The sequence below is a fragment of the Zonotrichia albicollis genome, chromosome 12, assembly GCF_047830755.1.
Source record: "Zonotrichia albicollis isolate bZonAlb1 chromosome 12, bZonAlb1.hap1, whole genome shotgun sequence".
In the NCBI taxonomy this organism is placed as follows: Eukaryota; Metazoa; Chordata; class Aves; order Passeriformes; family Passerellidae; genus Zonotrichia; species Zonotrichia albicollis.
Window position 1 is genome coordinate 17,907,501 of NC_133830.1, and position 12,926 is coordinate 17,920,426.

The 12,926-nt window shown below is 41.3% G+C and overlaps 1 protein-coding gene across 1 annotated transcript in view; it reads left to right on the forward strand.

Annotated features, from left to right (window-relative positions):
- Positions 1-12,926, forward strand: part of SLC6A11 (solute carrier family 6 member 11) — a 109,667-nt gene that overhangs the window by 53,903 nt on the left and 42,838 nt on the right. Inside the window, exon 6 of the mRNA XM_074550121.1 lies at positions 2,098-2,232. Within this exon, the coding sequence (XP_074406222.1) occupies positions 2,098-2,232 (135 nt within the window). The remainder of the gene's footprint in view (positions 1-2,097; positions 2,233-12,926) is intronic.

The following is a 12,926-nucleotide window of genomic DNA, read 5'->3' on the forward strand; positions in this document are numbered from 1 at the left end:
TTGTCAATTTTTCTTTCCAGCACATTGTGAGAGGAGAACTTGGTGCAGAAACTTGCCTGCCAGAAATTTTTTATTTCGTTTCCAACTGCTTAAACATTGGCTTGGCTCTGACAAGGGTTTAAAAAAAGCATTTTGAGCATTGGGATGCAAATTAACATAGCAAGCAATTAAAGTCAATTAAAACAGGATGTGGTGTAATTAGAAACAGTTGTGTTCACATTGATATTCAGAGAGGTTCGATGTGTTGAAAGAAAAGAAAACAATTCAGGAAACTTTTAATGCCCCACAGATGTGATGATGATGCTAATAGCGGCACTGATTCCTAAATTCCCCATCCTGCCTCACCTCAGGAGCTCCTGGGGAGGGGGAGAAAATGGGAATTAATGGCTCTCTCTGAGCACAGTGCACTCACCTGCTGAAGGAAGAGTTCCTCCATTTTTGAGGGTACCTGATGAGGCACATGAGAGCATTTAATATTTGGGGTTAAATAGTCTGAAAATCCAACTTCATTTCATTAATTACAACAATAAGTCTGAGAATCCTTTCACAGGTCATTCTTTGATGTCTCCCTTTCATTTCCATAGGAGACAGACATTGGACTCCTCAGTTTAAAACATTTATTTTTTTTTTGAGGTTGTCTTTTTACACCAAATGATTTTTTTCCATTTTTGTAGCTCAACTAATTTTGACTGGTTCAAAGCAGGTGTAAGAGTAACACAGGTGGAAATGAGAGAGTTAAATTTATAGAGAGATGTTTGTCACATAAAGAAATTATTGTTAGTGCCATAGAATTAATTCTTTATTCCTTCTCTGAGTTTGAGAAGCCATGTGCCACTCTCAGGTTTGGGACTGTGAAATAGAACAAATTCTACTCTATTTTTCCTTTGGAAAATGTGACTTCTTGCAGGTTTCCTGTTGCTTCCCCATGCAGAGAACAAACTAATTTTTAGGGGGGAAAAAATGTGGCCAAGTACATGAAAATAGAAATTGCTGGGGTTCAGCACCTCAGACATTTTGCCTGAAGCTTCTTTGTAAGATAAGGGTTGTATATCAAATACCAAGGAGATATGGACAGAATTTAACCTTTGGGCTTCATGAAATGCTTATTCCTGAAACCCAGACTTGCAGGCAGAGTGGTCTGAAGGGAAATCAGTTTAGTAATTCTGGGGTGACTGATAATCCATTGCTAGTATTATTATAAAAGATGTAATTAATTACTTGTTATCATGTGTTTGGAAATAATACACTTGCAGAGAACTTAATCTCTATTAAAAGTGCTGACATCTCCCACAAACCCTGAGGAGTTTAGAAGGGAATGTGGTTGGGGGACAAAAACTGTCAGGACCCAGCACATCCCTCTGGCTGCCCTGAGGGGCTCAGAGACCCTGGCACAGAGCCCACAATGCCCCTGTGGGTTTGATTATGACCCGTGGAGCAAATGACCAACCTCAGATGGAGATCTGCAAGCCATGACAAATTAAGTAGAATGACAGTGAATTTATCACAAGGTGGAAAAGTAGATCTTGGGGTTTTTAGAATGGGGGTTCAGGGGGCAAGATGGAGGAATCTGGGCATGTCTTGCCCTTCTTCTTCTTCTTGGCCTCCATCTTCTGCTGTGATGGTGGCATTTTTACATTGGCTTAGAGTAGAAGCTCACTGTCTAACATAGGTGATGGGTATTGGAAAGTAATTGTAAACATTATATGTGTAATTTTTAGTATAAAAAGATAACACCACCCCAGGGGCAGGCAGAGTGCTTGGAACTGTCCTGCTGGACGGACCTCAGCAGGGCAGGGGAAAGAATTTTATAGATAAAATACAATAAACAACCTTGAGACCAAGAACTGAAGAATTCTACTCTTTCTTCAAGCGCTGGGCTGGGAAAAAAAGCTTTTTAACATTTCTCAGGGTCACTCTGACCAGCTAGAGACCCCGACACAAAACCACCTGCACAAAGGCACCCAAAGCACTTTTCCTCCAGCGGGTGTGACAAGAAGCTTGTTTTGCTGCAGCTGGAAGAAAATTCACAGAATTTACAGAATTCACAGGACTCACAAAATTCACAAGGTCCTTTTCTGCTGTTTGTTTCCCCCCCAGGTTGTGTATGTGACAGCCACCTTCCCCTACATCATGCTGATGATCCTCCTGATCCGGGGGGTGACGCTTCCCGGCGCCTCCGAGGGCATCAAGTTCTACCTTTACCCCGACATCTCGCGGCTCTCCGACCCACAGGTAGGACATGGCTGCATCCCTGTGTGCCTTTGTGCCCGGGGAAAACTGCAGGAGCCCTTGGGTTTGAAGTCTGAACTCAGGGGACCGCTGGGGGATTGCGCAGATCCCTTTGGGAAATGAGTTTGTAGGGAATGAATTTATAGGCTCGCACAATGCGTGCGTCTGTGTGCAAACCTGGAGATAAGGAATGCTGACTGAGAAATGCCATGGAACAGGACAGACATTGTTGAGAGAGAAATTGAACTAGAAAAAAGTTTCAAAGAATGGCCTTGCAAAAAAGACTGGATACTTTGGAGAAATAGAACTGTGAAAGATGCATTGTGGTAGGACACACAAGGGGTAATTTTAGATTATTGGCTTTAAGGCATTCACAGCATGGTGTGGCAAAAGCTGATAGCCAAGAAATTCTTACAGTGTGTTGTAATTAAGAAATAGTTAACTTCTGATTGTGATGGTGTGAATTATAATATCCATATTATATTAACTGCATTATAATATCCATATTATAATATCTGCCTCACCCTTCTCATGAGACTGAAAATGGAATAAAAGTTCTTAAAACACCTCTCAGTTACCACATATCTGGCTCAGGAAACAGCTTAATCCAACCCCCTGTCCCTGGCCTGTCTTGGCTGCAGAAATTAATGATGTTGGCTGTTATTTGATGGAGATAAGAGAGAAAATGCTCGCAACACAACCTGGATAGGAATTTGCCTCTGTATTTCCAGTGTTTGCTCAGGTAGAACGTTCCAGGCAGGTGGGATGTGCAGGAAGCAGTGGATGTGCTGCACAGCAGGGCAGGGAAGGGAGGAAATGCAAGGAAATATTGCAGATTGCAAGGAAAAAAGGATTGGAAGGAAATCAAAGAAATATTATAGATATTACAAATATTACATGTGCAAGGCCTTCAGTGCCATCACATGGATGTGTCTGCTGACTGCCCTCTGTTAGATGCAACTTTTGATTAAAACAAACAGGAAAAAATAGCTGGCAAAGAACTAAATAAATGAAAACCATTAGCTGGCCACTCCATCCTTTCCATCTGATTTAAGGCTCAGAGCAGGACCGTGTCCATCCCGTGTGTTTATTGTTTAATTGATTAGAACAAGGAAATAAAAATAGGTGGCAAAGAACTCAATCAATGAAAGTTATCCAGCTCCTCACTGGAGCTGTGGAATTGGGGATAGGGCTGTAAAGCCATGCTGTGTGTTGGCACAGATCAGTTTGTAAATTTGGTTGATAAATGAGGATTTGCAGAGCCAGTTGTAGTTGGTGCTTCTGCCATTGAGAGACAAGAGCATTGCCACCAGTTCAGTGGGAACAAATTTTACTGGGATTTTGCCATTTTTTGGCTCTTTGCTCCTTCCAAATCTGAATCTCAGGCAGAATTGACAGAGAAATTATTCAGATGATTGCCGTCTTTATAGCAGAATATGCAGCTGAGGAGGAATTAAGTGTTCAAACTAGGAAATCTGCCTGGTTTGTTGTTTCCAATGTAGAGCAGAACATGGAAATCATGGCTAAGTTTGTGCTTTTTAAAAAAAAAATTCCAGTGAGAGAGGATTACAGTAGAACAGTTACTGTCCATCATTTCTGTGATATTGAAGGGGGAAAGTGACACAATCTCTGTATAACCTGACAGGCTGCAGACAGCATTTACTGATCTGCTTTGGCACTGTAAAAGACATTACACAGTGTTTCTCCTGGGGCCATTACATTATTAAATGGATCCTGGGAAGCAGACAGAAAGGAATTTGGGAATATTTGTCAAAATGAATTTTTTTAATCTGCCTACGGAAGATGTGGCAGCATAATTTTTTAAAAATCTCTGCTTTAGGCATGTTGTTTTTTAAATAAAAAATAAAATAAAAGACAATTGAGGGGTTTCTTCAGGTAATTTCCTTGGGGCATCTGAAATATCTGTGATGCTTGCTTACAACAAGTAATATTTCTAGAGGAGGAAAAAACCCCAAAAACCCAAACAAACAAACAAACAAAAGAAAAACCCAAAAGAAAAAAAAAATAAAACAACCAAAAAAACCCCAAAAAACCAAACCATGGCAGGGACACCTTCCACTGTCCCAGGCTGCTCCAAGCCCCAATGTCCACCTGATGTTCTCCTGCCAAGGCTGCACATAAAAAATTCATGTTGTCATTTCCATGGTTTCTGAGCATTTGTGTTTTAAAAGTCATTGGTTTCACTGTCAATGGATCCAGATCCCCTTTCCAGTTTTTCTTCCCATTGCAGAAAAAAAAACCCTGAACTGAGGCCTTGAGAAGGCTGAGCTAGAGCAGAGCTAGACAGAGCTAAAGAATAAAACAGGGATTTATTAAAAGGATCTCCTCCATGGATGCACCTTGGGCTGCACAAGAGCCCAGCCAGGGCTGCACCCAAGGTGAACCAAAATGGCCCCAAAATGAACCCAAGATGAACCAAAATGGCCCCAAAATGGACACGGGCTCTGTCCCTGGGATCAGTTCTGCTCCATTTGCACCTTGCAGTTCATTGTCCCATTCCAGCTTTAGCCCCTGCAGTCCCACCCTGCTTGTTTTTCTCTCTCCAGCCCACGGGGTTTGTGCTCCTGGGCTGAGATTGGGATCATTTGTCCTTGGTGCCCAGCTGGAGCAGGAATTGTTTTGTCTCCCTGCTCTGTGCACAAAACTCTCCATGCCCTCATAGGAACCCAGACCCACACACTAAAGCAGAACAGAACCTGAAAATATAAAAGCCAAAACCTGAGGCATCACAACCTGACCTTGGACACTTCCAATGGTGGGGCAGGCCCAGCTGCTCTGCACACCCTGTGCCAGGGCTCACCTCCCTTCCCAATATCCCATCCATGCCCTCTGTCAATGTGAAACCATTTCCTCTGGTCATGTCCCTCCATCCCTTGTAAAAACTCCCTCTCCATCTTTCCTGCATCCTCTCCAGGCCCTGCAAGGCCACAATTCCATCACCCCAAAACCTGTGCAGGTGAACAATCCCAGCTGTGCCGGCAGAGCTGAGATCTCTCTATGAGCAGGGCTCAGTGCTGCTCTTTAGGAGCTGCTTCCTTCCCTTGCCCAGTGCTTTTCTAGAGGTTCCTAACAGGATTTTGCCCTGCCTGTGGATTTCCCACGTGCCACTGACACCCTTGCTCGTGTTTGTCATTGAGGGAGGGCACGCCAGCTTAAAGGACATAATTGCCAGCTTAAGGGACATGATTGCCAGCTTTAGGGACATGATTGCCAGCTCCAGGGAGGGTTTATATGCTTATTTACTCTCCTGGTGCCATTTGTAAAGAAATTCGTGTTGCCATGACAATTTGCAAAGCCCATGGGTTGGTGGGAGCAGCCTGGGAAGCACTGAGGGCTGGAGACACGTGGGCTCTGTCTGTCTGTCCCTCACCCGTGGGCTGTGTCTGTCTGTCCCTCATGTTTGGGGCTGGAATTCCTTTAGGGAGTGCTTTAAGAAGACAAATCTTCCTCAGGCTCAGGGAGATTTTTGCTGGCAAGTTCTTGTTCTTTGGTTGGATTTAAACACTTTTTAGTAGGGAAAAAATGTGCCATAACAGAGATGGCAAACACCAATGCAGGTAATTAAATGTGTAGTATTCATTGGTTTTAGAGAATTGTTTTTGTGTTGGAAAAACCTGTCATTCCACCAAAATTGAAATAGGTTGCTGAGAATATTTAATTCAATACCTGAAGAAAGCTTTCAGACTAATGGGTGCAATCTTTAGTCCCTTCTCAAGAAACAGAGGCAGCTCAGTTCTTCAAACGTAAAACTAGAATTTGGTACAAATAGTTTTGTTTCAAAAAAGAGATTTTGGTCCAGCTTTAGTGCAACTTTTAATGGTAACAAGATAGATTTAGAGGCACTTCTGATTGTGATAATATCTGTATTATAATGTGTGTGTATATGATATATATATAATATATAATATATAATATATAATATATAATATATAATATATAATATATAATATAGTATATAGTATATAGTATATATTATATAAAAATAATATTATTATATTGTATTATTATGATTATATATATAAATATAATGTATATATACAGTATATTATGCATCTCCATTTTGTGGAAATGCAGAATTCAGTGTTCAAACCCACAGCTATCAGGAGAACCTCCCCTACTCCATAAACCTCTTGCCAATTGGTTCTGGAGCTTTTTGCCAAGAAGCACAACTGACACTACCTGAAGATTCGTGTTTCCAGTTTTCATGTTTACTCATTTCACTGGATTTACTCCCTAATGCCAGAGCATTAATCATGTTGACCAGCAGGATTTGTTTTCCTCTTTAGTTTCAGGCTTGTTTCAATAATATTTCAGGGAGAGTGCTGGGTCTGGATGAAGAGAGAGGTATTTGAGCCCCACAGCCAGCTATGTCTGCTGGGGATTAAATAAATGAATTTTCTCTTCAAGGCTCACTTCAGCCTGAAGTTCTGGGCTCTTTTGTCTTTGTGCAATTTGCATTCCATGGTGGGTTATAGCCTTGTGAGCAGCCATTCATCTTTGCAGCTCCCCTCAGCTTCCAAGGCCTTTGGTCTCCATTCCATTTTTATATTTTATTTTCCAGCAGACCCAATCCCCTCACTCTGAAAATGCCATTTTCTGTCATGTGTACAGCTCGTTCCAATCACTTTGTGTTGCCTCAGTGGAAGCTGCAACAGTTTGGAACTCTGTTTAGGCCTCAAAAGTGTTTTCCTTTGTTTAGGCCTCAAAAGTGTTTTCCTTCATCAACAAAAAGGTCTCAACAATCTTCATGCTCAAATTGGCTTGAAATAGATCCCTCTGCCCTAATCTGGGAGATACAGGTGCTGCTTGTAGCTGAAATGAGGGATCTGTGCTGGGTTATAACTCACACAAAAGCAAGTTAATGGGATTGTTCTGGGGTTTGTGTGCAAGCCTGACTCAGAATATGGCTCTGCTTGTCCCTGCACAGATCCAGGGTGATTGTCATTGTGTGTGCTGCTCGCTGAGCCCTCCTGGGCTGAACATTTGGGGCTTTGTAAGAGGATTTTGCAAACATTTGTGCCTGGAAGAAGTTTAGGGAGGGGCAGATGTAGCAGATTGATGGGCCAGGCTGTACCAGTATGGATAATTGTATGGAAAATCACATCAATTTAACCCCTGCGGTAACAGTGGCTTGTTAAAAAGGGGAGGAAAATAAGAATAAAGCTTTCTTCTTTATTGTATGCTTGTATGCTAAAAATTGGCCAAGTTCCTGTTTTGTTTTTTGCTTTTTTTAATTTTAAATTTGTGAATTGTTTTAATGAACATATTCATGAGGGCATCTATTAACACAGCAACAATTGCACTGAACAGCTTTCAAAGGAAACTTCTCCAAGATTTCTAGAATTTCAAGAATTTCAGAATTTCTAAATTTCTAAAATCTTGGAGAAATTGCCACTTCTCTGTGGGAAGAATCCAGGTTGTAGCTCATCTCTGATAAACTCTCATGTGAATGTTGAGCTTGAGGAATGAAGCCAACTTAATCAGGTACAGAAAAATCAGAGCCATGACAGGTAAATTAATTTTAGGTTTGTCAGGTCTTTTATTTGCAGTGGGGCAGGGAAAAAATAGCAATAAAATTTGTGATGGCAGAAATATTTCTGCAATTCTTTGGTAGCTCAGCCAGCAGAATTCACTTTTAGGCAGCTGGGATGGGCAGGTGACGACTGGGAGATGCTTCCAGAAGGATTTTGCCCATCAATTCCCTTGGCTTTGGGACTTGGCTGGCTGGCTTGAATTTTGAAATCCAACTGGATTTTCCTTTTTGAAAATGAGCGCCAAAACATGAATGCAGAGCAAGGAGCATCAGCTTAACCTGATAACCCACTTATTCTGGGTAGATTTTATACTGCTGAGATCCCTCTCTTCCTTACATTGCCCTCTAGATCAAAAAATTATTTTTCCTCTGTGGCATTTCTGCTGTTTTCATGTGTAGTTGTAGAGAAATCAACCATTTATTACATCTCTTTCAGAGAAAACACTTTTTTTTTTCTGGTAGAAAGTCACTCTAAAATAAATGCACATTGTTTATTTTTCCTCTGAAAATTGTAATCTTTCATTAGATTTCTTTAATTTTTGTATTAGCATGAGTTTATTGTGGTGTTTTTTTCCCTCCTTAACATTATATTAATCTGGTTCAGCAAATAAATAACAATATTCTTTTTAAAGGATGCTGCTCAGCAAAACTGCAAACAATTTTTTCCAGTCAGTCTGATTATATTATACATACAGATGAGAGAAATTTGGGAATACTGCATCAGTGTGGAGGTGATATTTCCTTAAATCCTGATCTGAAAACCCAAACTGCAAAAGCATTTGAGAATTTCTCTTCCCTTAAGAGAAATTCTCCCATTTGAGAATTTCTCTTCCCTTTTTATTTCCAAGATTTAGGGGGGCTGAGTTGTTCTAGGATGAAGAAATGAGGAGATTGACTCAATTTTAGGATTTGCAGCCCTGGAATCCACAATCCTGTCGCCACCTCGAGGCCAGGGAAGCCTTTTGGCAAGGCAGAGGAAAATTCTCTTTTCTGCCTCTGAGAGTGGAGCAAACTGCTGCATTCAAACATAAATTTAGGTCTCTGCTTTTTCCAAAAAAGAAAAGGTTGTAAAAGAAATTCGGATTTCATTTTTGGGTGCTTTCAGGCTCAGAAAATCCAGGTTGCTGAGCAGTGATTTCAGACCTGTCCAGCATTTAAACCTTAAACAATGGAAACTTGGGAATTTTCAAATGTTGGCAATATTAAGATAAGATATTATAATAAGATATTATCTCTGGTTGCTGGAGAATTTTTGGATGCTTTTTTATATTTTTTGAAATGTGACAGATAACAACCTTAGAGGTCTTTTCCAACCTTAATAATTCCATGATTCCCTAAGGGAAAAACTTGCAGTGGAAGGAGAAACTGCTCCATAGGATATCTTCAATACTGGTTGGTGAGTTTTTAAGGGTAGTGCTTGGAAAAATGCTTCAGAGACAGGTGAAACATCCTGAATCTTACCAGAATTTTGTCCTGAATAAGTGAGAAAACCCTTCAGTGATTTACTGCATTTTTTGCTTTTATAAGAGTTTGGGCACCAATTAAAAAAAAAAAAAAAGAATAAATTAACTGGGAAAAAATAGTAGCAATGAGAGGAGGAGAAGGATGTCCAGCTCCCCTCACTCTTGTGCAGTTCTGCTAAGGGGGTGGAATTTCCTCTTTTTCCTCCCACTTTCTTCCCATTCTCTGGATTGTTTCCCTCAGCAGGTATTCACAGTCTGAACCAGGTGTGATTTACAGTGAATTAAAACAAGAGTGAAAGTCAGAAATCCATACAAAAGCTGCAAGGATGAAAATCCTCAGCCAAATTTATTATCTGTATAACTGCAACTCCCCCTCTACCTGGACCTTTGTACAAGCAATAATCTAAATTCCAAAGTGTTCTCTCAGTGAAAGGAGAAAGCCCTGCTGGAGGTGAGGTTCTTGTGGTGCTGTTTTGTGTAAAGTTTAAATTTGCCCTACCCAAATTTAAACTTCAAATTTTCAAATTTAAACTGGGAAAAGAATTAATTCTTCTCCAGGTCTGCTGTTTGCACCTTACAAATTACTGAGGTTTGAAATTCTAAGGAATTAAATTCAAGGATACAGCCCAGTGTGATGCTTAAAGATATTTTTCCTACAATACAGTTTACAACCTCTCCAGTGAGGAATAATTTCATTTAATGTGTCCTGCAGATTTTGGATTATTTGGCTTTAAAGAGGAGAGAGAACAACAACTCCCAAATACAGAGAAAGGGCAGAGGTGTTGAACAAGGGCAGAAATCCCTCTTGGGATGGATTCCCCTTTTTCCCCAAATCAAGGGAATGAATTTCCCCAGTTTAAGAGCCAGCCTGGGAGCACATTGCATTTTCCCTGCTCCAAGGCAGCTGCATCCCATTTTTTGGCAGGAATTTGCTTGGGAACACAAATCCCAAAAGGATGGGATGGGGACACCCAGGGGCTTCTCCTGGGGCAGAAAATAACTCCCTGTGCTGCCTTGGGGTGTTTGTTTGCTCACCACGTTGGGTTTTACATTGTGAAAATGTTTAAGTGCAAAAGTTTTGTGTGCATTTAAGAGTATTTTGTCCATTTAAGTGCAAAGGTTTGGGTAAATTTCAATGTTATGTGGGAAAGGCTCAGTCTAAATTCTATACACAAAAATTTTGGGGTGTGTCAGTGCATTTAAGTCACCTTTTCATGGCTCCCCAGACAACTCTGGTTTGCTCACCAGCATCATGTTGTGACTGCTCATTTTATGTGCCAGATGTGCTTTCTGAACTCCAGTTATGGCTCTGGGGTGTTGTTTCAAGCTCTGAGCAAGGATTTGCCTCCTTCTCTCCATGGTTTCTCCCTGTGTGTGGGATCTCAGCACCTCAGGACTGAGGTGTCACCGAGACCACCCTTGGGGGGCTCGGGAGTCCTGGAATGTTCCAGAAGTGTCTGGTGGCTGGACTTTGATCCTACACAGGAGACGACACCTGTATGAGGACAGGAGGGTTTCACCGGGGTGAATGGTGAAGGGATTGGTTAATTAGAGGGTGAGACACAGGGTTTAGGATTTCTGTACAGGGGGGTTTAGAGAAGTAAAATGGAGGAATTGGGGCGTGTCCTGTCCTTCTTCTTCTTCTTCTTCTTCTCCTCCATCTTCTGTGGTGATGGTGGCACTTTGGGATTGGTCATTACTGAAAGTGCACCGGACAATAAGAATAAATGGTATTGGGGAAAAATGATAAATATTGTACACGTAACAATGGGTATAAAGATAGGTGACCGCCCGGAGGGAGTGACAGTGTGCTCATGGCTGGCTGCTGAGCAGAGCTCTGTCGGGCCCAGAGAAAATCTTTTAGATAAACAATTAATAAACACAGAGACCGAAAGAAGAACTGAAGCCTCTTCTCGTCCTTTGATACGCGGCTGCCCCAAGGCCACCCCGGGCCTTTCCAGGCCCTCCAAACAGCCGAAAACCGGACACCTGTGTTTCTTGCTGTTGCTACACAAGCAGCAGCAAGCTGAGCAGGTTTGGGCAGTGGGGAGAGACTTGTTGGAAGAATGGGCTCATTTTGGGATTTCTCTGGGATTTCTGGGTTAGCTCCTCAGCTGTCCCTGCAGCCCCTTAGCAAGCCTGGCAGTGGGGAGGCATCATCTGAGTGTCAGAGAGGCTTTAATTGCAATTTAATATCAGAATTTATGGCTGGTGCAGTTGCCACTGGAGGGAGACAGGATCCACACATTAACTCAGAGTATGGGCATGACAGCAGAGATTTCCCTCTGCTTTCATGGTGGAACATGAAAAGAAATACAAGAGAAACTTAGAGTCTCTTTTGCATAAATTTAAACATTTAAAGGATTACAAATAATATCAGTGACTTCACTCTGTCAGCTACTTTATAAGTCCGGTCTTCTAGCAGAGAAAAGCTGCTGGTAAAAGTACAAATTTCAGATGAAATTCAGAATTGGGAATATAAAATGTTGAGTGACAGATGGATATTAATGAGGAAATAATAACAAGGGAGCTTGCACACAATGGGGGGTCAGGAAGTGAAGTAAATGAATATTCCATGTTATTTCTGTGCTGCAAGTGGGTTTATGATACCATATAAATAGAGACACTGGAAATCCAGAGCTATTTTAAGAATTGCTAGTAGCATTCTTAATCCCATTATTCCAGAGGAATGAGAGAAAAAAGGAAAAGATAAGATTATTGCACTGGTGGAATGATGTGCTGCTTGCAGAAAATCTGGAATTTGCTCTTTACAAAGTTGTGCACTCCTAAAGATTATTCTTTCAAGACCTGTACAACAAAATGCTTTCTAATCCCCCTGGCATTTCTGAAAATCTTTTTATTTCCACCCTAGAACTGGAGTAACAGCTGACCTCAGCGGAACAGGAAAAAAGAATTTTATAGATAAGATAACAATAAACAACCTTGAGACTGAGGAATGAAGAGTTCTGACTCCTTCCTCAATGGCCAAGCTGAGAAAAGACACTTTCTTACACCTCTCAGAGTCACTGTGACCAGCAGAAGTCCTGAGAAGGCTGTTGAATTATTTGTTGGATTGTTGTCCCAAATTGATTCTTCACCTCCCATTGCAGAGTTGTTTCTCCCTTCTGCTTGGTAAGGCAGAAGAAGAAGGGAGAACCAACTCTGCAGTGGGAGGTAAAAAATAAATTTGGCACCACAGCCACATATTCACACTGATGGGGTATCACCAAAGTGCCCGTGAGGGTAAATGACAGGATGGGAAATGAACATTTTCCTCATTTCCCATTTGGCTGTGGTGCATTGTGTGACTTCATGGTCCCTCCTCTGAGAGTCCTTAAAGAGATAAATTGTCATGTGCTAACATTAAATCCCAGAAAACTTTGTGGCACAGAAATTCCTATAAAGATCATGGATATTTTAAGCAAAACCTTCCTTAGCTGTGGTGCATTTTGTGACTTCACGGTCTCTCCTCTGAGACAAGTCTTTAAAGACATAAATTGTCATGTGCTAACATTAAATCCCAGAAAACTTTGTGATACAGGAATTCCTGTAAAGATGGTGGATGTTTTAAGGAAAACCTTCCTTAGCTTTGTGCACAATCTCAGTTTCCAAATGCAAGCAGATTTTCCCATATGGATTTTTATAGGCAGCTGCTTTAAACAGTGAGGCTCAATAAATTG